At 43.6% G+C, this 27173-nt stretch overlaps 1 protein-coding gene across 2 annotated transcripts in view; it reads left to right on the forward strand.

Moving 5' to 3' along the window:
- The first annotated feature begins 3448 nt into the window (after positions 1-3448).
- The window catches only part of SLC24A3 (solute carrier family 24 member 3), a 490476-nt gene continuing 466751 nt past the window's right edge, over positions 3449-27173 (forward strand). The window contains exon 1 of one of the 2 annotated variants that reach the window (XM_045445435.1): positions 3449-4532. In XM_045445435.1, coding sequence (XP_045301391.1) covers positions 4091-4532 — 442 coding nt within the window. In that variant the 5' untranslated portion in view covers positions 3449-4090. The remainder of the gene's footprint in view (positions 4533-27173) is intronic. The other variant, XM_045445436.1, reaches the window with a different exon arrangement.

Raw genomic sequence — 27173 nt, forward strand, 5'->3', positions numbered from 1 at the left:
GGATCTCGAGTTCAATCAACTAAGCCACCCAGGCACCCCACTAAATATTTTTTTGAAAAATAAATAGCTGTGAATATGACAGTGTTCCACTAGGAAAACAAAATCTACAGTTATACCCATGTAGCAAGTCAAAATTACCAAATAGTTGTGCAAAAGGAAAATAAAAAATTGGAAACTATAATAAAATAAGCAGTTTTTTTTAACTCTCGTTGTAAACTGAACACTTAACATAGCGTAAGCCCCACCTTGCAGGCAAGGTGTTCTCAAATGCCTCAGGATGTGAAGTGTGGACTCACACACACACGAGTGATTATTTTGTGTTCTTCAAAATGCTGACAGGAAGAGTCTAAAGGAGTTTTACTGGCTTTTTGAGAAAGACGGCTAATAAGAATGGGGAGGGAAACATGTGGTCAGGCTTTCCTGGATGAAGTTGGGGTTCCATCCAAATCTGGGTGCTGCGTGTGTGCAGGGTGACATGTGTACAGGTGAAGAGCAGCGGGTCAATGCTGTAGTTTACCAAGGTTAGGCAGTGACAGGAAGCCTGGGTGGTTGTCTCCAGACACATGGAGGGGGTGCTATACCTGAGGACTATTCCAGAAACATTCCATGGAAGAGTTTCCTCCTTTCATTCCATCATCTGCCAACATTTGGCCTTATTGTGTTTAAAGGTTTTCTGTGAGGGGCATCTGCCTGGCTCATTTGGTAGAACATATGACTCTTGACCTCAGGATCATGAGTTCAAGCCCCTCATTGGGTGTAGAGCTTACTTAAAAAAAAAAAAAAGATGTAAAAAGGTTTTCTGTGAACATCCAGTGGTCTTTCCTCTTTCTTGGGCCATATCTCCCTGTGTTATGGTGCAGCCATGGTGAGGACCTCACACAGCAAGTGGATTTTCTGGTTTTCTCATTTCTTCCTTTCCTTCCTTCTCAACTGGTGGTTTGTCTGACACATTGGCACTGTTTCGTGTTATGGAGCTACAACCTTGTTCTGTTGTGGAAACTGCTTTATCAGGCTGGGTGCTGTGGGCGAGGGGAGGGCAGGAGAACTAGAAAGAAGGCAGAAGGGTCTAGAAGCTGCTGGCTGTCTGGGCACAGATAAGGCCCTGCTCCCTGGCTGATGTTAAGAGCTCTCCTGGGCTGAGCATCAGTGAATGTGGTCATGGGAGCCTTTTAACTCTTTGTTATAAAGGCAGAGCTGGGAGACAGATGAATCACTTCTGGGCCCCCGCATCCAGCCCAAAGTCTTTGCACAGCACTGAAACTGGAATGTTGATAAGGAGGTAAAAACAGGGGCTGTGTGTGGTGATTCCCAGCACCCAGCCCTGGGTGAGGAGGCGCCTGGCTCACTCCTGGAAGAGTGAAGGCCTCAGCACATCCTTGGTCGATGCCTCTCTTTCTAAGCAAGCTAATCCTTAGACTGATTATCAGGGCCTGGAATTTTCTCCCTATGGCTCCCTGCACAAAAATGTGAGATCGAATACAAACAGATTAAGAAATAAAAGGCAAAAGCTACCTGAGGATTGATGATGATCCTAATGGTGAAAGGTAAGTAGCACATTAGCTATTTTAGTTGCTGCTCCTAACAAAATTCAGTTGGAAGGGGGGTGCCTCTGAAGACTAGGAGACAACACATAGGACAAAAGTAACTGTTTTCCTTGGAAGAGGAGCCCACTGGGGTCTGTCTTCCTCCCCCAGTGCTGACACAGGACTTAGCAGTCTGCTCCGCACCCCCCCCCCCACCGCAAACTCCAGTGTTCCTGTTGAAGAAGAGGGACTTCCTTGACCCAAGAAAGAAGCTTTCCTCTCCTTCTTGCAGAGAAGCCATCGCCTGGGGAGTGGGGGTGAGGGATCCACCAGGGCAAAGGTGCTATCAGACTGGGGAAGAGAATTCCCCATTTTTCATCATGGGTGGTGACTGGCTGCTTGGGGATCTTTGTTTTTACTTCAATACCCTCTTTACTCTGAAATCTGTCAAAATGAGTAGTAACTAAAATGTCCTTTCTATGTGCCACTGGAGTGATCTGTCTCTCTCCCCTGCCCTGTTTCTTCCTCTCACTGCAGGTGTTAGGAGAATTTCTAGGGAATTGCCAGTTCCTGGTTTCTTCTCCCTGCTCCCTCCCGGATACCTCTCCCTTTACCAGATTACACAATTCCTTGTGCCTGTGGCAATCTCCCCCTGAGCTGGTGTTGTGTTCATTCCCTAGCCCAATTAGTTCCAAGTTCTCTCTTTCACTTTTATTTTTCCTATTTACACTAGAAAAAGCTATTTGAGTATCTTCCCCAGTTAGCTGAATGAAGGCACGTACTCAGCTCCTAACCTTCCATTCTTGTGTCTCTGAATGTTTGAGGGAGGTAACACCACTGGAGAATTCCCCACACACACTCCAGCCTGGATGAACTTACATAGTTTTAAATCCTTCTCAGTACCTGGGAACCAAAGCATAAGGACAACCACACCGGCATCATAGGGAAGGTGCTCTGTGTCTGGGAATATGTCGAGCTGAGAACAGGTCTGAGTAAATGACATGACCAAGAAGCAGAAAAGTCTTCAGTCTCCTTGAGTGAAATGGTCCCTCCGTGGAAAGGAAGCCAGCCACTTTTGAAGGCTTGCTTTGCTCTTTGCTGTGACCCTGCTGTCCCCATGTGATGTCTGGGTTCATCTTAGAGACTGTGGGCTAGAGACTATGGGCTAGCCACCCACGTGGCTCCAAGGTTGGTGACACTTGGACTCTGTGGGTGCTCTCAGACCGAGGAGTGGAGAAACTTCCTTCCTCCTCACCTGCCTAGATGTCTGCATCTACGTTCCTTAACATGACCAGATTCCATGGAGACAGTCACCCAGACAGACCCCTGGTGTCCAGGTGATCCTTTTTTGTTTTCAGCCCCATCGCAAAGGCTGTATCTCAGGTCTATTTATCTGCCATCCTGCCCGCAGAACTAGGGAGGCACCTGGAAACCCTCGCAGGAAGGGTGGGTGGTTCTGAGACCACTAGGTGTTCTCTCTAAATGGGCACCTTTTTGCAGGGCTGTGTGTTGGTCCAGACTCCAGGACAGATACCACCCTAAGTAGGTGAGGGTGGGAGCAGAACTGGGGGCAGGGAAATGGGGGAACTAGGGCTTCCTCCTCATGGGGGGTAGGGGCAGGCTGATGCTCCCTGCGGAAGGCCAGGGTCTTCCTCCCGAGGTTGGCTAGGGATCTGCCTCACTCAGGGACAGTGCCAGCCGCCCCTCCCCCTCCCCCCCTCCCTTCAGCAACAGCATTGGGTTGGATCCAGCGCGATTGGGAGTGAAGTGTGAGCCGAGCCAGCGCGGGGAGCCGGGACACCATCGTGAGCCAAGTGCCTACAGAGAGTCCGGTTCCAGGTCCAGAGGCTGGCGCGCGGGGGATCCCCACAAGGGGGCGGAGGGAAACCCAGGAGGCCCGCGGGAGGAGGCGCGGCTAGCGGCTGGGCGCGCGCAGCTTGAGCGCACTCGCGGCGTCTCCGCTCCGGGCAGACAGTGGGGAGGGGGCTGAAGAGACCCCCTCTGTTTCTCCGAAGTTTCGGGCGATTCCTTCTGCCCGGAGACCCGCCTCCCGGCGGCGTGCTCCCCACGAGGGGGCCTTCTGCGCCGCCCCCTTCCTCCCCCTGGCACCGCACGGCCGAAGGATCGCGCACGGGGCTCCCTCCCCAGCTCAGTCTCCTCCCCACGCGCCCCCTCTCCGCCGCGCCGGCCAGCGCGGGCTGCGTCCCCGGCACTGCCCCCCGCCCGCTTCCGAGCCTGAGCCGCCGCGCCGCCGCAGGCTGCGGGAGCTGCGCCGCCCGTGCTCCCGGCGCACTCCGACCCCGCTCGGCCCCGGCTCCCCGCTCCCCGCGCGCGGACCATGGAGTGAGGGAGCGGGCGGTCCCGCGACGCGCTCCCGCAGCCGGCGAGGCCGGAGCCAGCCCGGGTGGCCTCGCCAGCCCGCGGAGTTGGCCAGCGGCGGGCCCTCCTCCCGCCGGTCCTTCCCCGCTCCTCCTCCTCGGCCGCCGCCGCCCCCGCCTCCCGGCCGCCCCCGCCGCCCCCGCCGCGCCGCCGCCCGAGGCCGAGCGCGGACGCCGAGCGTGGGAGCCATGGCGCGCGAGGAGGAGAGGGACCCCGAGCGCCGGGAGGCGGCGGCGCGGGCCAGCGGCGAGGAGGAGGAGGAGGAGGGCGAGGAGGGACTGAGCGACAGCGACGACGAGGACGAAGACGACGAGCCCGGCAGCGGCAGGGAAGAGGAAGAGGAGGCGGCGGCGGCGGCCAGGCGGGAGCGCAGCGAGGACGCGCGGCTGCAGCGCGCAGGGGTGCCTCCCGCCGCCGTCCCCGCCGCGGCCGCCCGCGACAGGAGCGGCCGCCGCCAGCCGGGGCCCCCGCCGGGGCCGCTGCCTTGCCGCCCGAGGATGCCGTCGCCCGACGACGAGGACCGCGAGCGTCGCCGGAGCCGCCGGAGGGACCTTCTGCTGAGCCAGCTCTGCTTCCTGGCCTTGGTGGCGCTGCTGCTCTGGTCGCTGTCGAGCATGCAAGAGCATAATGGTGAGTGCTCGCGGTTCGCCCCGAGTGGGCGCTGCGGCTCTGGCAGCTCGGGGCTCCAGGGCCGGGCGCGGGGCGAGCAGGCTGGCCGGCAGGAAGGGGTGCCGGGCACGAGGACTCCCCCTGCCCCTCGGAGGGGCTCGGGAGGAGGGGGCCCTGGAGGCCAGGACCGCGCAGTGGAGTCGCGGCCGGCACGCGGGGGCGCCTGGCTGGCCCTGGGGACCCTTACCTGTGCCTCTTGGCTCTCTGTCCTTCTTACCCACCGGCAGGAGGGACTGGTGGCGGAGGGGGTGGGGGCTGTTCCCCTAAAGAAGTCCCCCAAGGCCAGCAATGAAGTTGTCCCGGTACGATTTGGTACCTGTGCAGGTAACCACCTGTACACCTTCGGCTTGTTGAGGGCACGAAGGGGGCTGGTTGACTGGTGAAACACATAATTTCCCAGTGTTCCCCATACGGAACAGGCGGTCTGGACCAGGCAGAAAGCTCCGTACCCGCTTTTCTAGAACAGGTGCCGGGAACTCCGGGGAGGAAAAGTGTTGGCCGCCTGGCTAGGGTTTAGGAATGGACTTGTTCTCTTTCACTGACCACTCACTGGGAAGACTGATCCCTTCTGGGCACTTGCAGCTCTGGAAGAAATGATTTAGATTGTGCTGCCCCGTCACGCTGCATTCTGCTCTCATGGTGCCCTGCAGTGGGTCTGCCCTTTCCCCACAACTTTTGTCTTATTTGTCCTTGGCCTTTCTTGAGCTGAAATAGACCTTGTGGAGAAATGTGCTCAGAACAGTTGTCCACTGAAAACAGTTTGGACCCTGGGGGGCAGCTGTCTAAATAACAGAGGGAAAGACTTGGAAGAAAAAGAATGTTGTAAAAACGGTTTTATATCCCAGCAGTTCAAGTGGCATGGTTCGTGGGAAAACAGCCGTAAAAATGGTTGTGAGAAAAAGAAAAAGCCGTTACAAGTATGTGCCTTGGTGTTAAGAAAGATGTAGCTCTAATACAAGGCGTTATGAAGTGCAGCACAAAAGCACTTTGATAGTGATGGTGAAGGGTGGCATCGGTTAAAAAGGGGATGTCCCCCAGATTGGCTGGTCTCGTGCTTCGTGGGGAAAGCAGGTGGTCCCTCTTGGTTCAAGTCTTAGCAGACCTCTTGACAGACTTCATCTTATATGGTAATATGAGGGAGTCGGTCCCGGTCTTCAGTGGAGCCGTCGGGACTCCAGAGCTCTCTCCTTTTCTCTTGAATCCCAGATTATCTGGTGAAGGGGAGTGTGCCAGGGAGGGAAGCTGGACTTCTCTTAAAGGGCAGTGTCGGACCTGCCAAAAGCAGTGACTGATTCTCTCGAAGAGGGTTTTCATTAACCCCCTTTTAATCTTGCTGATTTTTGTGAGTGCAAAGCCAGTCTGTACTTGATGCCACCTTTGGTAAGGGCTCTTCTAAGTCAATTACATGCCGGCCATGTTTCCTGCATGCTGGGGCTCTGGGAGTTCTAGAGTGCCCATCACTTCCAGGATGTAAGGGGCATTTTTCTGGATGGCCAATGTGGTCCATACAGTTAAGTCCATCCATAGCTGGGGGCCGCCTGGGGCTCTGGGAAAGCCGGGGTGTTCAGGAGGAAGGGGGTGGAAGACACTCTGCAAACTAGAAACCTGGTGACTAGAGTGTCATTTTGAAATGGTTTCCCTAGCAGTGACATTTCTTTTCAGGTGCCACCAACTCCGACTTTGTTCCATAGCACAGCCCTTTCCCTGGTCTCTTCCCTTGTTCTCTGTCCTCCCATATTCTCTCTCTGTTTCTCTCTCCTTCCATAAATGCAAGCTTTCAGAAGACCCCCACCTCAGCAACTGAAGATCACCGTGAAAATCCAGCAGTGTGAAGGGGGATGCCATCCAGCCCCCAAATGGCACGCCAGTTGTAATTCTGTCTCGAATCACCTTTTCTTCAAGTAGATACTCATGATTTCATTACGTGATACCTTGCTGATTCACAGCCAGGCCCAGGTGTTTTGTGTGTGTGTGTGTGTGTGTGTGTGTGTGTGTGTGTTTGTGTGTTTTACATCATATTTAAGATATTAATGTGTGTGAATCTGCAAGTGGTTATTTAGCTTGAGGGGGTTGTCCTTTGGCATACTTAAGCTTTAGAATAGTGACTTTTTACCCTGGAAACTTGGGTGCTAACTCTACTTAAGTGTCTTTTCAGTATGGATAAAAAGTTTGGAGTTTGGCCTTGTTTCAAAGACCCTGTGTCTGCAAGAGGCTGAGTGATTCACTTAAGGTCACACAGCAATTGAGGAGTAGAGGGAGGACCCAACCCAAGGTGGCCTGACTCTTTGATCCCACCTCTGTTTCCTGGTATTCATGCCACCATCTGGGTGCAGCTTTGTAATATTTATATAATCACATGGGGGGTACCTTCCTAATGATCCAAGGAGAATATAGTTTTTAATTCACCTTGAAAACCACACCGTGATTAAAATGTAACTTCTCAGAAGCCTGTTTTCTTAACACATATCGATTTTTCTTTTGTTATAAAAAGGACTGTTCTTTTACCAAACCAAAATAGGGATGTGTGGCAGTTGTGTTATATAGTGTTGTGTAACACTTCTGATGGTGTGGAACCTGAGCTCCTTTTCCTGACATCTACTCTGACAAACTCCAGTATTGACTCCTTTCTGCTGAGATGGGACGCAAGCATTATTAAATACAAGTCGGGGAAGGGTTACTGCTGGAATCAAGAAAAATGTGAATCCTCACAATAACCAGAGCAGGAGTAACAACTGGTGGATGGGCTTGTACGTGCCAAGCACTGAGCTCAGTACGCTTTATGTGCATTGCCTCATTCAGTAGCTGCACACCATCTTCACAGACGCTTGAGCTTTCAGCGGTAGAGGAAGCAAGGGCTTCCTCTTCAGGAAGGGAAACAAGGGCTCTTCAGTCCTAGCTAGGGCTCTATGGTTGCTGATAAAGATCACGTTTTTTTTTTTTTAATTAAAAAAATAATTTATTTATTTAATTTACGTCCAAGTTAGTTAGCTTATAGCGCAACAATGATTTCAGGAGTAGATTCCTTAATGCCCCTTACCTATTTAGCCCATCCCCTCTCCCGCCTCCCACCACAACCCCTCCGGTAACCCTCTATTTGTTCTCCATATTTAAGAGTCTCTTCTGTTTTGTCTCCCTCCCTGTTTTTATATTATTTTTGCCTCCATTCCCTTATGTTCATCTGTTTTGTATCTTAAAGATCACATTTTTGATCTGTTTTCAAAGCCAATTGAAGTAAGGTGTCAGATTGGCTAAATGAGGGTTTTCTTTTCTGTTTCTTGTTTCTGCAGTGAGAATGGATTACTTTTGTATGCTTTGAGTGGTCTGAAAATGTTTAGTTTTTCTCTGAAGTGAGGAACCTAGTCATCTTTTTCCAGAAGTGGTACGAATAAAGCCCAGAGGTTCTAGCTTAGGAGTGATGATAGACATCCCCTCTAGAAAGTTCCTAGGTAGGTGAGTAATGAATAAGAAAGAAAATATGTAATATATATAGCTCAAAGTTTACATATATATTCTGGCCCAGTTACTGTTTCTAATAATGGATCTCCTCAAAACGTAGTGGTGTAGAACTACTGCTTTATGTTTTTGCTCATGGATACTTTGGGTCAGGAGTTTGAACAGGGTGTTCTGGGATGGCTTATCTCTGCTCCACGTCTGGGGCTCAGCTGGAAAGATTGAAAGGCTGGGTGACTTGACAGCTGGGTCTGCAGTCATCTGGAGGCAACATCACTCCCATGTCTGGGGTTGAGGCCAGCTGTTGGCTGGACTCTCAGCTGGGCATTTACCCAGAACACCTATGTATGGCCTCTCTGTATGGCTTCTCCGTGTGCCTTAGTTTGAACTTCCTCAGAACACAGCAGCTGGATTCCAAGAGGATAAAGTGGACGTACACAGCATTTATGTCTTAGCCTCAGAAGTCATGTGGCATGACTTCCACTGTTTTCTTTTGGCCAAGGCATTGGCAGTTGTCATCCTAAGTTCAAAAAGGGGGGACATAGATGTCACCACTTACTCAGTGGAGGAGTGTCAGGTTATATTGTAAGGAGAGCAGGTGGGCATGTATATTGTGGCTATCTTTGGAAAACCAGGGATCCAAGGGATAATAACTTAGAGACAGAGACATTTCCCAAGGAGGTAAATGGTGAATGATAAATATACACATATTTGAAATACCTTCCAATCATGAAAACATGGCAACCCGTCTTAAGTTAGGTGTGGGGTCCATAGGTGGTATCTGAAAAGAGGGCTGTGTGGGTACTTGAACTGCACATTTCAGTTGCCAAGCTGAGAGCCTATCTTTAGCTTTGCGACCTCCCCTTCCTCAGAGGACAATGGCCACGACCTCTCGATCTCTCGTGTGGTTTACGGGGATGCCTTGCTGGATTCTTCTGCCTGGATATCCTCCCTTCCTGCCCTCCCTTCCATGCTTCACTACACTGGTCTTTCTAATGCTCCTCAAAAGGGTGACATTTCTTCTGGCCCCAGACCTGTCACACATGCCAGTTCCACATTTACCAATCACAGCTCGTTCATCTTTCACTTCCAGGCCTAAGATCTACCCAACCAGACTAGGTCCTCCCATTTTGCTCCTTGAGCTATTTTCTCTTCATAGCATTTATCACAGTTGGCAATTATGTATTTGTTTGGTTGTGATTTGAGTAACCTGTCCTCTTCACCACATTCTAATAAGCTCCAGGAGGTCAGGGACCCTCTGACCTTTGCTCACCTTTGTCATCTGCATCAACTGCCCTTAGTAGATGCTCAAAAGACACTTGTTAAGTAAAGAAGCTGTTTTGATTTCTGAACTACAGTACCTGTGATAAAAACTAGCGACTGCATGTCAGGAGCTTAGTTACTGGCATGCGTTTTAATCTCACGATTTAGAATTCTTCCCCCCCTCCCCCATCCATCAAAGTCAGTGTTGTTACCCATTTTTCATGGGCTAACACGGAGCCACACAAGGTGAGTGCCTTGCTTTGTGTCACTTCATTGAGTGGCAGGATTTGATCCCAAGCCCACTTGTATCCAAGCTGCATGCCCCTGCATTGCCTAGCTCCAGCTGAGGAGGACACGAATAGAAAATGGGAATCACACTGCCTTTTTCAGTCGACTGGGGAGAGTAAAGGAGTAACAGAAGGTTGCTTTCATAGAAGCAGTATTTTAGAAACACATCGCTTTTCAACCTTTTCTATTTTCTGCCTAAACATATATAGATGTGTCTCTCCTGGCTTTTCTTAGCTGCTCATCAACCCAGATTTTTCTCAAAGATTTCCTTTACTTGCAAGCCTTGAATCCTTGTGGGAAGATTTTTTTTTAATACCCTGGAGGGTTGGCAAAGCCAAAAGAATTGCAAAACCAGCCATTTGCTGAGAATTCCAGGGCTTGGTGGAAGTTGGCTGATAGGACAGGATTTTGGCAACTGTCTTTTTCCTCAAGGAGCTTACTTTTCCTTGAGCTAAATATATGTTTTTGGAGGGAATAATGGTACAGTGACTCTTGTATTGGGGAGACTGAGGTACAGAAAGTTCATAAGATGTCCTTGAAGTCACATAGCAAATGAGTGGTACTTCCAGAAGGTAATTCAAGTTTTTCTGCTCTTTTCCTGCCCTCAGTTTCTGGAGGGCTTGTTTGGCAATGACTTTTGTTTGTCTTTGCAACAGTTTGAAACATGGTTTTATCCTGTAGGGTTTGAGAATTTGACGTATTAAGGGATACAGTGGAAGAAGGTTGTCTCTAGTGAAACGTGGTGGTTGCCATCCAAGCAGTTTTAATCACGGAGTTGTGAGTTCTAAGACATGGAAGATATCTTCCAGACTCTCTCCTGTGGCTACAGGTGCACCAGTCCTGTCCTCATTCTCATCCCTGGGGGCTTCACCTCCCTTACCAGTTTTCCCACTCCCACCTTTGTAAGTGGTCCGTTGTGAAACAGTCTTCAGTGGCACCTCTTGAATGAATTTCTGCCTGGACCCTGCTGGTATAAGACCCAAGGACCTCCATTCATTCATCCAGTTAATATTTGGCAGGCTTTTTACTAGTTGTTGGGGTGACAGCAGTGTCAAGATGGATACCCAGAATATTGTCCTCATGGTGGCTTAGACTTTAGTGGGAAGAGAGGCGTCGAACAGCTAATTTTCAAGAATTATAGGAGAGGCGAATGAGAGAGACAGCATGGCGTGAGGAGGTGTTGGTAGTAAGGAGAAGCTGGAACCCGGAAAATCGAAGGAATTAGGTTGGTAATGAATGGGGAACAAAAAACAAATGTATAAAAATTGGGTAAAAGATACTGACAGGCAGTTGACAAAGCAGTTGCAAATGACCAGTAGATACCAGTAAAAATCCTCAACCTCAATAATAATCAGGGAAATCTCATTTTAAAAATGATGAAATACATTTTTAAATATCAGGTTGGCAAAAATGAAAATGCAGGATAATGTCAAGTATTAACACAGGTGCAGGAGAGATAGCTTCTCTCATTTACTGCAGATGAGGGTATAAATTGGGTCCCCAAACATGGTGGGGAACTGCAGGGTGATAAGGTTTTAGGCACAGACCCCAAATGAAACCTTGGCTAATAAATTTTTTTTTTTTTTTTTTACTGTTTGTTTATTTTTGAGAGACAGAGAGAGCACAGTGGGGGGGGGGGAGGAACAGAGAGAGAGGGAGACACAGAATCTGAAGCAGGCTCCAGGCTCTGAGCTGTCAACACAGAGCCTGACACAGGACTTGAACCCATAAACCGTGAGATCATGACCTGAGCTGAAGTCAGATGCTTAATCGACAGCACCCCTGGTTCCCCAACCTTGCCTAACTTTCAATGAGATGTATATATGGGGAATTGTGAATTTGAATGGCAGTGCATAGACATTTGACGCTTGGATAGAAGCTCAGCTTTCCCAAGGGGAACTGGGTGGGCTCAGGTGGTTAAGCATCCACCTCTTGATTTAGGCTCAGGTCATGATCTCACAGTTTGTGGGTTTGAGTCCCACTTTGGGCTCTGCACAGAGCCTGCTTGGGATTCTCTCTTCTCTCTCTTTCCCTCCCTTGCTCACATGCTCGCTCTCTCTCTCTCTCTCTCTCCAAAAATAAACATTAAAAAAAACCAAACAAACAAACTCAACTTTTCCTGGACACCTCTGTGATCGAGGAGCAGTCATGACCCTTTGAACTCTAGACTTCAAACATTGGAAGGTACGGGGAATAGGCCTTTGATATTTCTGGAGGTATTCAAACCAATACAAATTGCTTATCTAAATCATGAAATCTAGCCATTATTCCTTGTCCATCACTCTTCATTTCTAGGAGAACGAGAACAATTAAAGTCTGCTTCTCTGTTGACCTAGTTCAGAGGAATTTCACATTTGCAACTTTGTGTTTTTCTCTTCATGACTCCCTCTCTGCTTCTGCATTGTTTGACCTCAGCAAAAGTCATTTTCACTTGAGTGACAAACAGTGCGCTCTGAACCCACAGGGAACAGGAGTAACAAGCACATTTCTTGGGTAGGGTTTTGATGTAAGAACAAAGTGGGTGATGGGAAGCATGGGTGACCAGGAGAAAGGGAGTGCTGAAGGTTAACGTTGCTGAGTCAATAGCACCATCTTTAAGAAGGAACATTCACTTTTGGACATTTTGACTTTGATTACTGGTAGGACATCTGGGTGGAATATAGCTGATTGTCAAAAGTCAAGATCATAAGCAGTTGCTACAGATAAGTACCTGGGAAATAGTATGCATGAGGGTGAAAATTGTATCTTTGCTTGGCTCCTGGGTTTCCGTCTTCTCTGCACCTTGTAATCACGAGGGAACTTTAAACTTTACTTATGTCTGGGTCTATCCCTCCCCCCACCTCCCTGCAGAGATTCTGACATAATGTTCCTGGATATAGCTTGGGTATTGGGATTTTTTTTTTAAGGGAAGCAGATGGCTCTAGTGTGCAGCTAAGACTAGACACCATTGGATAGATCAGTGGTCAGTATTTATCACAGCCATGTCAGTGCTCTTTGTACCCGAGCTATGAAGCATGCTGGGCTTAATTTTTCTGTCCTAAATGTGAATGAATATTTGCTTAGTTTTCTAAGCCTTCACCACTAATTGAAGCCCAAACTTCCCTCCGGTTGCCGTCACCTTCTTTGCCTATGTACACTGCCACTAGATATTCTATCCAGTTCTCTTTTTTCAGAAGTCCTTCTCAGATTGTTCCAGCTTGTTCTAGTCTGGATAGGTTGCTTGTTAAATCTGCTGCCCAGCTGTCATCTTGAGATCTGCCTATAGCTTCATACTGCCCATGACTTCCCCCCCCAACCCACAGCTCTCCCTGTGTTGCAAGGAACCTGTATGCATTTCCTGCCCTGCTTGGTTTATCCCTTCATCTGTGGTACACGTTTCTGGGGATCACACACTCCAGGCGCCTCCTAAGACAGGGTGTGGAAACAAGAAAACAAAGGTTTGAGACATCGTAGATTTGAATATAGGTTTGAAAATACATTAATTCGAGTCTCACACTTTGAAGATAGTTTGGCTGGAGGGGGAATTTATGTTGGAACTCAGTTTCCCCAGTTTTGAAGGCATTGCTCTTAAGGGTTACCCCTGAGAAGTCTGATGCTGTTCTAGTTCTTTTGTATGTTACCTGTTTCCTCCTGTCTCCCCCAAAAGCATGGGTGCTCTTTGTTCCTAATGTTCAGGCATATCAGTTAAATGGCTGGGGTGGTTCTGTTTTCATGTATTGTACTGGGAACTCACCTGGTTCTTTTCATCTGGAGGCTCATGTCCTTCAGATCTGGGAACTTGTGTGCATTCCTCCAACCCAAGCTCTCTCCCCTCTCTGGATTGTCTGTTACTGGGGTGTTTGACTTCCAAGATTGATATTCTGATTTTCTGATCTCTTCTCTCCCCATTTTTCCCTCATCCTCCTGCTCTAATTTCTATAGGTTGCTGAACCACATCTTCTAGTTCTACTGAGGATTTCATTTCTGCTGTCGTATTTTTAGTTCCAAGAGCTCTTTTTCTCCCTCCTCTGAGAGTTATTTTTAGTAACATCCTGTTCTGCTTCATCAATACAGCATCATTGCTTATATCCTAAAGTGTGTGAATAGTAAGTAGTCTTTGGAATTTCCTTTTCTGTATGTGGACTTGGTTTTTTCCAGGTTGCTGTTGTCTTTCCATTTTGTTTTTCATATTATGTGCTTTCTTTAAAAGTTAAGTGATCCTTTGTGTGTACTCATTTAAGAGAGGCCACTGAAATGATGATTGGAAACTGCAAAGAGGAGGGTCTGTTGACTGTTTCTCTGTAAGGTGATCCAACTGGGCCATGTCACCGGGCAGTGCTCCATGTCTCCAGTTCTGGATCTTTATCAGGGGGTGGTTGGGTTTCTCAGAGAGGGGTTGCCCCATGTCCTGTCTGGAGGGAGAACCAGTAGGAATCCAGTGGGAGAGGAAGTGGGGGCTAGGGGGTGTTGTTCAGCAGAAACATTCTCCTAGACTCAGTGAGTTGTCCTGAGGCAGTTATAAGTATGACGGAACTGAACAATTTATTTTGATGCAATGCAGTTTATTTCAGGCTCCCTTCCTCCTGCCCTCCTTCCCTCCCTTCCTGCCTTTCTCCTTTCTCTCTTTAGCTCTCATATACATGAAACTGTTAAGAGTTGTTGCCCCCTGATGGGGCTTATGCTCAGGGTAGGGGGAAAGAAGGCATAGTCTTCATCATCTCCTTTCCTTTAACTGAGATTTTTATTGAGATAGTTGTGGATTCATATGCAGTTGTAAGGAATAATGCAGAGAGATCCCTAGTACATTTCCCCCAGTTTCCTTCAATGGTAACATTTTGCAAAACTCTAGTATAATACCATAACCAGAGAAGTACCATTGATAACAAGCCACCAACCTTATTCAGATTCCCGAGCTTCATTTGTGCTCATGTGCGTGCATGTGTATATGTGTATCTGTTTAAGTGTATGTAGTGTTTGTATGTGTATATGTATGTGTAGAGCATATGTGTGCAGTATGTGTGTGTCGTGTGTACACGTATGTATGTGTAGTGTATGTAGTGAATTCAGCATGTGTGTGCCTGTAGGTGTATGTGCATGTATGTGCGTGTAGTATTTGTTCATGTGTGTATAGTATTGTGTGTGTGTAGTGTGTGTTAGAGGTGTGTGTATGTTTTATACAGCTTTCTCACTTGTGTTGGTTGCTGTAACCACCACAATCAGAATATTGCACAGATCCACCATCATGAGGATAACTTGTGTTGCCCTGTCCTAACCACACACGGCCTATGTATCTTTTTATTCAGAAACAACAGTCAAAGTAAGTAACTTCTGTCACCTACTCCAAAAATAAAGGTAAAAAAATTGTAGCTTCTAGAATTAAAGGAAATTCCACCACCAGCAGTGTCGCTCTGCACCAAAAGCTGCTTGTGACGCGGGGGTGGGGAGAGGAGTGTGAAGTCCGTCAACATTCTCTATACTGGGGGCATGGAGACCTTTCTCAGTCGTCAGGTTCACTCCTAATCAGGGATGGCAGCCATATCTAAGTGCTGGGTGAAGGCTGCATGTGGCTGGTGACCAGTTTCTCTGGTGGATGATGTTTCCTGTCATTTGCACAGCATTGCTGGATGAATTCTCTGTGGAAAGTTTTTTCAAGTTGCTTGTTCATTCAGGCAGTTTGGCTAAGCTTTCTGCAATGAGATTTTCACCAGTATCTGTTTCTTAGGATATTAGAGATAGAGATCTTGGGGGCTATTGTCTCTTAACATCTGAGAATTACTGCTGGGGGAGGAGCCTGGTTTTCTGACTCTTTGCTTAGTAAATACTTAAGGAAAAAGCAGAAAATTAAGGCTAGAAATGGATTTAATGTAGATGGACTCAGTGAAATTATTTCAAAATCTGAAATGTTCCTGAAGTGCTAGAATCTTGTTGGGAATTATTTGGCATTTAGTGTAGTCACTAAATGGGGAAAATTAGGGAATGTCGGGGGAGGGGGCGGCTACTTCTTGTAGCAAAATATTTTGGGGGGGATTTTTTTTTTTTTTTTGGAAATACTGGCTCTTAGGACAGTCTTAACTTGCTTCAGGAGAGAGTTAACATCGCTGGTTTACTTTCCACCTGGGGAGTCACCTCATATAACCATGGCAATGATTAGTTGTTTCAAAAATGAGTAACCATGAATTTTTTCCTGTTGGGGTTTTTGAGTTTACAAGATTTCAACTTTTTTCATACCTGGTGTTACAATTCTAGTCTGTGATCTGAACACCACTTCCAAACAAAGCAAAGTTTCCTAGGACCTTAACACCCTAGGCTTTGAAAACCCGATGATAATCACCTTCTTAGCAGGATTTCATAATGTGGTTATTTGAAGTCACAAATGTTTGCTGGGTTAAGTGCAAAAAGAAAACCTATTGCACCTACTTTCGATAAATCTGGACATGAAGACAGGTCAATTCCAGTATTTTCCAACATTGTGGTATATTTCCTCCCTCATATATTACAAAATTGATTGGATACTATATATAATATCTTGGATACCGCTTTTGAATTAAAAAATTAATACACATTCAAATCGCCATGATGCAGAACAAAAATATCAGTCCCCCAAAACTTTGTCAAACCAACCCTTTGCAGTTATACCCTTCTTCATCCCTATTGTTTGACCTCTGTTACCATTGGTTTTGTCTTTTTGAGAATGTCAAACAAATGGAATCCTACAGGATGAAATATTTTGACACTGACTTCTTTCACTCAGCAGAATGTCTCTCAGATTCATCTACACGGTTGCATGTGTAGGTAGGTCCATTCCTTTTCATGGCTGAGTAGTGTTCCATTAAACCAGATGTACAACAGCTTATTTATCCATTTACCTGTTGATATTTGGGTTGTTTTTAGTTTTGGTGGTTATGAATAGAGCTGCTGTAAACGTTCAGATCCCAGAGTGGGTTTTTTTTTTAATTTTTTATTTCTTTTTCTCACTTTATCATACTGGCTGAGACTTTCAGTACAATGTTGAGTTTGAGTGGACATCCTTGCCTTGTCCCTGATCTTAAGGGGAAAGCCTTCAGTCCTTTAAGTATGATGTTTACTGTAGGGCTTTCATGTTCTTTGTCAAGTTAAGGAAGTTCCCTTCTAGTTACAGTTTGTTGAGAATTCTTATCAGAGATGGGTATTGAAGTTTATCAGGTGCTTTTCTGCATCAGGTGATATGATGCTATGTTTTTTATTCTTTAGACAGTTAATATGGTGAATTACATGGATTGATTTTTTGACTACAGATTCAAAAAATGTATATACCCTGGAGAAGCCCCACTTGATCATGGTGTGTTTTTTCTTTCATATTTCTGGATTTGAATTGGTCCTGTTTTATTGAGGACTTTCACACATGTGATCACCCAGAGTGTTGGTCATAGGTTTACTGTACTATCTTTGTCTGGTTTTGCTGGCCCCATGAAATGAATTAGGAAACATTATTCCCCTTTCCTACATTTCCTGGAAGAGATTGTGTAGAATTGGTAGATTCTGCTCTTTAACTTATCATAAACATTTCTCTATAGCATCAAACTTAAGATATTATTTTCACTGTCTGCATAAGCATAGTATTAAAAATCACAAAAATTTTCTTAGTATTATAGCAAGTGACGTTTATTGAACACTTTGCATGCTTGAGGCACTGTTTGAGTGCTTTTCCCTGTATTGAATCCTTTAATCTGCACGATATCCAATGGAGTGGGTACCATTATGATCTCCACTTTACATGCAAAGAAAAATAAGACAGTGTGTAAATAACTTGCCCAAAATTTCTATGTGGCTAAGTAGTATATGAATTCAGGCTGTCTGATTCCAGACCCCATGGCCTTAACTATTACATTTTATCCTGTGGTTATATTACAGTTTACTTTTTCATACCTCCATTTGGGATATTTAGGTATTTTCTATATCCTCACTGTGATCATTGTTCTTGTACTCAAGTCCTTGATAATTGATGGCAATTCCTTTAAGCTGGTTTCCTAGAAGTAAGTGCCATGTCAGTGTCAAAGTGCATGCCTATTGTAAAGGCTAACATCCTGCTATGTAATTTTCCAGGAATTTGAAGAAATTAAAAATTCCAACAGCAGTGTTTGAGAGTACTCAATTCAGTGTTCTCTGCCAGATGGAATATTATGATTATTTTACATATTTTAAATTCAGTTTGCAGAGAGATGGTATCTTACTGCTTTATTTTGTGTTTTCTTCATACTGGTGAAACTGAATGTTTAAAATGTTTATTGACTTTTTATTTCTTGTGAGAAAAACTTATTTGTGTCTCTTCTCCATTTTTTTCTAATGGGATAACTATTTTTCTTAATGATTTGTAAAAGTCTTTATATATTCCATAAATACATTTTTAATCCTATGTAAGTTTTGTTGTTTTTTTTTTTTTTGGCATACAGAAGATTTTCATTTTTATCTAGTTAAAACTATATTTCTTTTTTTCTTGTCTTTTTTCATTGTTTTATTCTTTGATCCAGGATTTCAAGTGTATACATAAAACCTTGGTTTGTGAGCATAATTTTTCTGGAAACATGCTTGTAGTTCAAAGCACTTGTAAATCAAAGCGAATTTCAAGAACCATTGGCTCAGTTGTGATCATATGACAATTCGGCATCACGTACTACTCGTATTGCAAGACATCGCTCCTTTAGCAAGTTAAAATTTATTAGAAATGTTGGCTCGTCTTTCAGAACACTCGCAGAACAAGTTACTCCCAATCCAAGGTTTTACTGTATTTATTCCACATAATCCTTTATGTCTTTTTCCTCATATTATGGTTTAGTTTTAAAAAAATTAACTATTTCATTTGGAAGGTATCAGAACTAAGATGAAGATTTCACTTAAACTGATGAACACATTTAATAGTTAAATTGTTTATTGAATAATCTTTCCTTTACCCAGACATTTGTGATCTGACCTTTCTTCCATGCTTGTTCTCTTATGTACCAGAAGAGTTTTTGTGATGTGTATTTTGTTCTATTTACTCATTAATTACTTGTTGTAGTTCATTACCATATTTATTAATGATAGGGCAAGACTCCTCTCCTCTTGTTTTGGGGAAAAAAATCATTTGCTATTATCACTTATTTATCCTTCCAGGTGAACTTTAAAATCTCTGTTGAATTTTGCTCAAATGCCTCTGGGTTTTGACAGATCTATAAATAATTTGTGGAAAAATGGCATTTTACAACATTGATTATTTTCATTCAGAATGTGCTTCACTTGATCAAGACTGTAAAACAAATCTGCCCAGATTCATAATTATTTCCCTCTTTCTTACATTTCTTTGTGAAAGTTATTCTGTTATTATTTATTGTGGCTGTTGTTTCATTCTTTATATATTCTCTTAAAATATTTACTCTTCGTAATTAATTCTGTTCTTTATTTTTCATTCTTAAGTTTTAAACTACATAAGTATTAATAAACACAAATTGGTTTATTAATGACCATTGGTTTATTAATTACAATTAATAACCAAAATAATACCTTATATTTTCCAATATTTTTCTGTTAAAGGGAATTTTAATTTAATTTTGTTTTTTTATGATAAAGCCCTCAACAAAGTAGATTTATTTATTTTTTCTTTTTTGGTTAAGTTTTTAATTCCAGTTAGTTAACATACAGCATTATTAGTTTTAGGTGTAAAATACAGTGATTCCACACTTCCATACATCACCTGGTGCTCATCACAACAGGTGCACTTGGAAGGATTTTTTTTTAAGTTTATTTATTTATAATCTCTATACCCATCATGGGGCTCGAACTCATGACTGTAAGATCAAGAGTTGCATGCTCCACCAACCGAGCCAGCTAGGCACCCCTAGAGGGAATTTTATGTATGTATGTATGTATGTATGTATGTATGTATGTATTTATTTATTTATAAACTAGCAATTATTTTTATGCTTACTTATTTTGAGAGCGAGTGAGCATATAAGCAGGGGAGGGGCAGAGAGAGAGAGAGGGAGAGAGAGAATCCCAAGCAGGCTCTGTGCTGTCCTGACATAGCAGGGGGCGGTGTGGCGGGGGCGGGGGGTGCTGGGTCTCTCTTGGAATGGGAATGTCATGACTGGAGCTGAAATCAAGGGTCAGATGCTTAAATGACTGAGTCACCTCGGCACCCCGTAGAGGGAATTTTTAGGTTCATGCTGTAGTTGGGTATTTACTGTTGGCTCTTGGTTATGTTAGTTGCTTTTCATTATGTTGTGGATGTTTCCTCATCTCTCTCATTTTCAAATAAGTTTCTTTTTCTTAAATCAGCCATGGATGTTGTATGTGGTTAGATGCCTTATCAACATTTATTGAAGCGTTTAGTATAATGTGATGTAAATAAATATCCACATGAAGCTGCTCCTGAGGCAAACCCCAGATAGCCACGACAATTTTTCTTTTTTATTTTTTAATAGGATATTGGATCTGATTTTTCTATACTCTTTATAGAATTTTTGTTTTTGTATTCTTTTTTTTTTTTTTAACATTTATTTATTTTGAGAGAGGGAAAGAGATGTGTTTGTGCATGAATGGGGAAGGGGCAGAGAGAAAGGGAGAGAGAGAATCCCAAGTAGGCTCTGCCCTGTCAGCACAGAGGCCAATGAAGGGCTCCATCTCATAACTGCAAGATCATGACCTGAGCAGAAATCAAATCAAGAGTCAGATGCTTAACTGACTGAGCCACCCCAGCGCCCCTGCTTTTGTATTCTTGACAGACATTGACCTATAACTTCTTTGCCAGGTTTTGGTGCTAGCATTACACTAACTTTACAAAACAAATTGATGATTTCCATGTTCTTCTATGTTCTAGAGAATTTTATGAAGCATGGGGATGGTCTGTTAAGTTTAAAATTTGAAAGGACATTTATATAGTACTGCCTGGCCTTTAACTGGCCTGTAGCAAATCTTAAAAGTAATTTTGGAGACACTTTTCAATTTCTGCCACCGCTACTTTCCATGTAGGTAATTTGTTTTCTTAGAATTTGTTTTCTTTTCTCTATTTCATTATTTTTAAACTGAACCAAATTCTGCATTGCATTTTAAAATTTTAACTTGTTTTGTAATTGTGATTATGTAACATTTTCTGATTACTAACGTATGTGTTTCTCTTTTCCTTGATCAAATCTGACTGTATTTGGTTTATTATTTTTGGAAGATCCATATCATGTGTATCTTTATCAATTTTCCTTTCCCCCCTGTTTTCTGAATCAGTTATGGCTTTAATAGTTCCTCAATAGTTCCTTTAATAGTTAACAGTCTTCTCTTAATTCCTTTGTATTCTAATATCTTGAATTAATTGCTTTATATATTTTTATTCCTTCTTGCTAATGGTGCATTTGCCTTTGAGGGCAGCTTTAGACTCGCCTTGTAAGTTCCAAAGTGTCAAGTAGTCATTATTGTACTTTTTAAATAGTCTTGTCATTGTAGTTTTTTTTTCCTGCAGTTATTTAGGAGAGTGATTTTTAATTTCCAATTTGTCCGGATGATTTTTAGGTGTATATTTTTATTATTTTTAAATTTTTATTATTTTTAATGTTTAGTTTTGAGAGAGAGAGACAGAGAGAGAGAGAGAGCGCAAGCGCAGGCACACAAGTGAAGGAGGACAGAGAGAGATGGAGATGGAGACACAGAATCCAAAACAGGCTCCAGGCTCTGAGCTGTCAGCCCAGAGCCCGATGCAGAGCTTAAACCCACAAGCTGTGAGATCATGACCTGAGCCAAAGTCAGATGCTTAACTGACTGAGCCACCCGGGCGCTCCTAGGTGTATATTTTTAAATACCAAATTCTAATTTTATTTGTTTGTCTAGAGAATATGACCTTTGAGTGTGGTTTTTCATTTGTTTTGGTCATTTTTCTTGGAACATGAACTGTTCGTAATTGGATAGCCATTTGTCTGTCTTTCATGTCTGTCATCTTCTCATTTCATCATTTCCCTCTTTTGGTCATTTCCTCTTCAACCCACAAGAGTCTTTTTTTTCATTCTGCAAGAGTCTTGAATTTTTTTTTTTTCTCCTGAATGGTTTTATTTTTAGCACTTTGGGTCTGCTTGACTGTCTTTTATTCCACTTAGGTTTTGTTTGTTCATTTCTGACTTTTTAACCATTTCATATCTCGTGCATCTCCATATTAGCTAGCTTCTATTGTAATATTAGCTTTTCTGTTCATTTTTAATTTTCTGTCATATAGCCCATATTTCTTTACATGTCCTTGATATTAAAAAATAGATTCTCTCTGAAATTTACTTCTACTTCCTTTGATAAATTATTTTTAGAATGTAGTATTCTTTTTTTTTTATGTTGCAGAGAATTTTCAGGGTTTTTTTTTTGTTACCCACCTTTGAAGGGGAAGATCCAGGCCCCGTGTGTGCCTGTCAGTGGACTTTCCTGTCTCTCCCAAGCATTCGCCTTGTCACATTGTGTTAGGTTACTGTTAGCATATCTTCAGCTGAAGATCTGGTTGTTGTTTGTTCATGGTCTTGGCCAGATTCTCTTTGTTTATGTTGACTTTTTAAGGATGACTCAGCTTGCTTGAGAGGAGATCTCCTGGTAGTTTGAATATTTAGATGGAGGTTTATTTATATAATTTCACTCAATTGATAGTTCTTCCATCTAGAGACAGTGCATTAAAATCCAACACCCTCATTTGTATATGTCCATGGTTCTGTCTCTTCTCTTTTTTGTTATTTTGCAGAAGGCAGTATTCCCCCATCTACCCACTCTTTCCCTGGTTGAGTTATATTTCCAGGAACTGGGGTTTCTGTGTGGATGGATATAGAGAGACATTCATAGTGTAGGGAAACCCTTGAAAGCAGTTCCTTTCAGCAGCATGGTTCTGAGATAGGGTTTCACACCTGGGGATCAGTGTGTTCTCCAGCTGCCCACCTGTCACACTCCATTATTATGTTTCAGGGGCTCATCCATACTCAGTATCTTTTTTATGTGTTTCTGTATTTCTTTCAGTGGGCATATAGGAAAGAGTAAATCACATACTATTGACTGATTACCCTAGTATCCCAGAATGCCTGTTCAGATTTCAGCTTGAAATTTTTAGTTTGTTACAAAGAAGAAGAAATTTAATTCATGGATAGAGGGATTCAAGAACAGCTACATCTATCTAATATTAAGCAGCTTATCAGTGTGTTTTCCATGTTCACACCTCTTTCATGTATTTTATCTCACTTAATTATCCCACAGAACGATGGATTAGATGTTATTATCCTCTTTGGGTTAAAGTGACTTTCTCAGTGCCACATAGGTAGACAGTGGTAGTTTCCACTGTGCTAAGCATCTTTGAGGAACATTTCCTGTCAGGGAGTTCAACAGAAGCTATCCCAGTGTGGTAGGCAGAATAACGTCCCCCTCCCTGTCAAAGATGCCCATCTCCTAATCCCAGGATCCTGGGAATCCATGGTACTATATGACATGGGGGAATTAAGTTTGTTAATAAGATGACTTTCAGAGTATCCTGGATAATCCAGGTGGGCTCTTTGTAATCACAGGAGTCCTAGTAAGTGAAAGAAAGAGGCAGGAGGCACAGAGTCAGGGACAGTGGGGACAGAAGCAGAGATGGGGGTGGTACACTTACTGGCTTTGAAGATGAAAGGGGCCAATGAGCCAAGGAACATGGGCAGTTGCTAGGAGCTGGGAAAGGCCAGGAATGGGATTCTCCTGTGGAGTCTCCAGAAGGAACACAGCCCTGCTGACACTTTGAATTTAGCCCACTGACACCCCTCCCTATTGGAGTTCTCACTTCTAGAACTATAAGATTTTGGTCTGTTTTAAAGCCACTAGGATGGTGGGACTCTATTGCTGCAGCATTAGGAAACTAATACACTTCACGCATCAGACTTTGTGGTCTGACACCAAGAAGCAGAAACTGGAAGTCCTGGAGTGATCCATCACACAGATGTTTACCTGGGCAGTTACTATGTCATCGTTTGATAGACCGTACATTTATTTTCTCACTATGCTGCCGCTACCCTCCTGAGGAGAATGTCAGCTCCCTGGAGCAGGAGCTTCGTCTGTTGTGTTCTCCACCTTATGGTCAGAGCCTGGTTTGCAGGAAAAATTCAATAAATGTTAAATTATTCCTTTTTGCCCAGATGACACTGTACCAACTGAATGGAGTCTCAGATGTGTCCTTGATGGAATACTGCCAACTCTATAAGTAATAACAAAAATAAAAAGAAGAAACCGAGTTAAAATTATGCCATCCCCAAAGATCAAATATTAATTTTCCATGTTTTTTCGAGTGTTTAGTTATATGCATAATTTTTTTTTAGAGTTAGCGAATACTCCTCACACACTCTCATATGATCCTCTCATAAAATAAGATAGGTGGTGGTCATAAAGTAAATACAGTGTTGTATATTATATTTTTGACTTACTTTTTAATGTTTTATTTATTTTGAGAGCAAGAGAGTGTGCGTGCGAGTGGGGGAGGGGCAGAAAGAGACTGAGAGAGAGAATCCCAAGCAGGCTGTGGCTGTCAGCACAGAGCACCACACGGGACTGGGACCCATGAACTGTGAGATCATGACCTAAGCTGAAATCAAGAGTCAGATGCTTAACCAACTGAGCCACCCAGGCACTCCTACATTTTTGACTTATGATGTTCCGTGTTACATTTTTGTTACTTAACATACTTGAAATAATGATAACTCAGTTTTTTCAATAATTACCGTTTCACAGGCTGATTGGCATTCCACTGAGTATATAGGATATTCCATTAAATGTATAGAATATACATTTAATACATATATATGTGTATATATGTATTCCACTGAGTATATAGGATATTCCATTAAATGTATAGAATATACATTTAACACATATATATGTGTATATATGTATTCTATATATTTAAATGTATAGAATATACATGTATATTTTAGAGATTGAGAGTGCAAGTGGGGGAGAGGGATCGGGGTGGGGGGAGAGAGAGAGAGAGATAGAAAGGGAGAATCTTAAGCAGGCCCCATGCTTAGCATGGAGCCCAGTGTGGGACTCGATCCCACAACCCTGAGATCATGACCTGAGCTGAAATGAAGAGTCAGATATTCAACCGACTGAGCCACCCAAGCATACCTAATGTGTGTATGTGTATGTGTATGTATATATAAATATATATACATATATATGTGTATATGTATATTTGTTTATTGTTGGTTATCTAAAATATTACGGGTTATTTAAAATATTTGGTTACTACTAAACACCCTAATGCGTGAGTCTGTTACTCAGTCTGTCACTGTACTCTCTAGTCATTATTGTGTTTTTAGTAATCCAGTAGGTCCGGTAGAGCTTTTGACAATGTCTGTGGAGTTATGAGGCTTCCATGTGTTTCTGTATAGAGCTCTGTCCACTAGGTTCCCTAACTTAGAGTATACTGAATAGGTTTTAAATTTTTAAAGGCATATCCTGAGGCAGTCTCTGCCTGGTATCAAGTGTCCCCACTTTATCTCATCAACCTCAGATTGCACTTCTATGTGAAATTGTTCCTCAGAAATCCCCAGAACTTCTATAACAACTGGAGGCAAACAGTGTGTTAATGGGACAGTGATGGCAAAGAAATACCGGCTTGGAAAACACATCAAGACAGTTATGAGAATCAGGCAAAGTCATTTCCTTAAAATATATCCTGTGATGACCTTCCCTTTCTTAAGTAGATATTTTTTCTTTCCTCTCTTCTTTTCTTGACAGTTGTTTTGGTTTTCCTACATGCTGATTGCTCTTCTGGTAACAAAATAAAAAGGAAAAGAGGAAAAAAAATGTTAACCATTGACTCAGTTTTACAATAGCAGTGGAACACCCAGGAGTGGGGGAGGGGATCTCTCCACACTCCCTTTGGTTATACAAGTCAGCAGTATTAACTGAATTACAAACAATAGCTCCGAGCCTGAGAGGAGAAGGATGTCCACTCTGAGGCAGATCTGGACAGTTGTTTTGCCTAAGATGGCAAGAACATCATCTTTCAGTCTCGAGCCAAGACACCATAAATGGGCAGATCTTGTCCTGCCTGGGAAAGGATGCTCCTGAGGGTTTCCGGGTGCCATAGTATCTCTTGAAAGCCCTTTCATCCCAGTGTTTGCTTTATCAGTGTCTTCTGAGTCTGTTGGGAAGTAGGGTAGGGAGGAAAGTAGGAGGAAGGGGAGATAAGAGGAATGCTTGCTTGGGATCACTGTCTTCCGATGAACCTTCTGACTGTCTGTGCAGAATGAGGGTTTATTTTAGGAGACACCAGGAATGAAATATTTTATGTTGATATTTTGCAGGGCTGATCTGTATTGTTCCGCCATGAAGGAGAGTAAAATTTCACAATCCCATCCGGTATCTTTATAGTTTCTGCCATTAAGACATTCATGGATATGAAACTCAGCTCATCTTGTCCCTAACAGGAGTACTGGACAGTGAGTCTGGAACCCACGGTTCTAATTCCACTTCTGTAACTAACCTGCATGTTCATGTTTGTTCGCAGTTTCCTCATCTGTAAACTATGAGTATTTGCGCTACATTGTCTTTACATTGGAAAACACTAAAACTCTCACATTTTATCATGAATTTCAAATTGGTAGCCTGGAATATGTGAGAAATACACTTCCTTCTAAGGCTAATTTACAGCCAGAGCAATATCGTTTTGCTTCTGAGCATGCCCTGAATCATTATTCATTTTTATTTCATAGAATTACTCTTATAAATGTGATTTTCTGTTGGTTTCACAGAGCCATTGAAATTGTACCGCTCGATGGATTTCTTCTGCATGTCATAAATTTTTGCTTGTAGTAGAAGCCAGTAGTGATCAAAGCAAGATCCTTGGATTGGTTATCAGTATCGCCTGCCACCTCCTGTGAGTTTGCTAGACATGTACTGTCATGGGCCCCACCCCTGCCTCCTGAATCAGAATCTTTGGGGGATGGCAGCCAGGAAACTTTCTTGTCTTATTGCATGTGAGAGAAGGTTGAGAAGCATCTATAAGCCATGGCAGGAGACAGGTGCTTTGGTTTTGCCCTGTGTGTGTGAACATACTCCAAAGTATGCTCCTTGAGTGACTGTCCTTCCAACAGAACTGATGAGCTTTATTTGAAATGCCAAGATAGGGACCCTTCTGTGGATCCCTTCTAGAAGCTGGGGTTGCTCTGTTGAGAGTCTGAGGATGTTGAGAGGGAAATGCAGACGCTTTTGGGGTAGGAAGGAGGATGCCCTTTACTTATGGGATGGCATCCATTCCCCTTCCTACCCCAGGCTTACCTTCACATGTGAGGTGCCCTAAAAAGAGCTGCGGGAGGAAGGGGACACCAGCTCTGGCTGGCAGGATTGGGATACAGCACACACCAAACATGGCTCATGCATTCACCTTTTTATATTCATTGTTATTACGCAAGTAATCCATGGGTTACTTCCTTCTTGAGACAATTTAAGACATCACAGATAATGCTAATGTCCTCTTTGAGCATCCTGCCTCTATCCCCAATGTTTACAGCTCTGTCCAAGAGCCACTGGTGTGGCTTATCTTGCTTATTCTTATTCAACAATGTATATTGGAGATTGATCCACCTCATTCTTTTCAATGCCACAATGGTATTCCAGGATATCCTGTGTACC

This window comes from Leopardus geoffroyi, chromosome A3, assembly GCF_018350155.1.
Source record: "Leopardus geoffroyi isolate Oge1 chromosome A3, O.geoffroyi_Oge1_pat1.0, whole genome shotgun sequence".
Lineage (NCBI taxonomy): Eukaryota > Metazoa > Chordata > Mammalia > Carnivora > Felidae > Leopardus > Leopardus geoffroyi.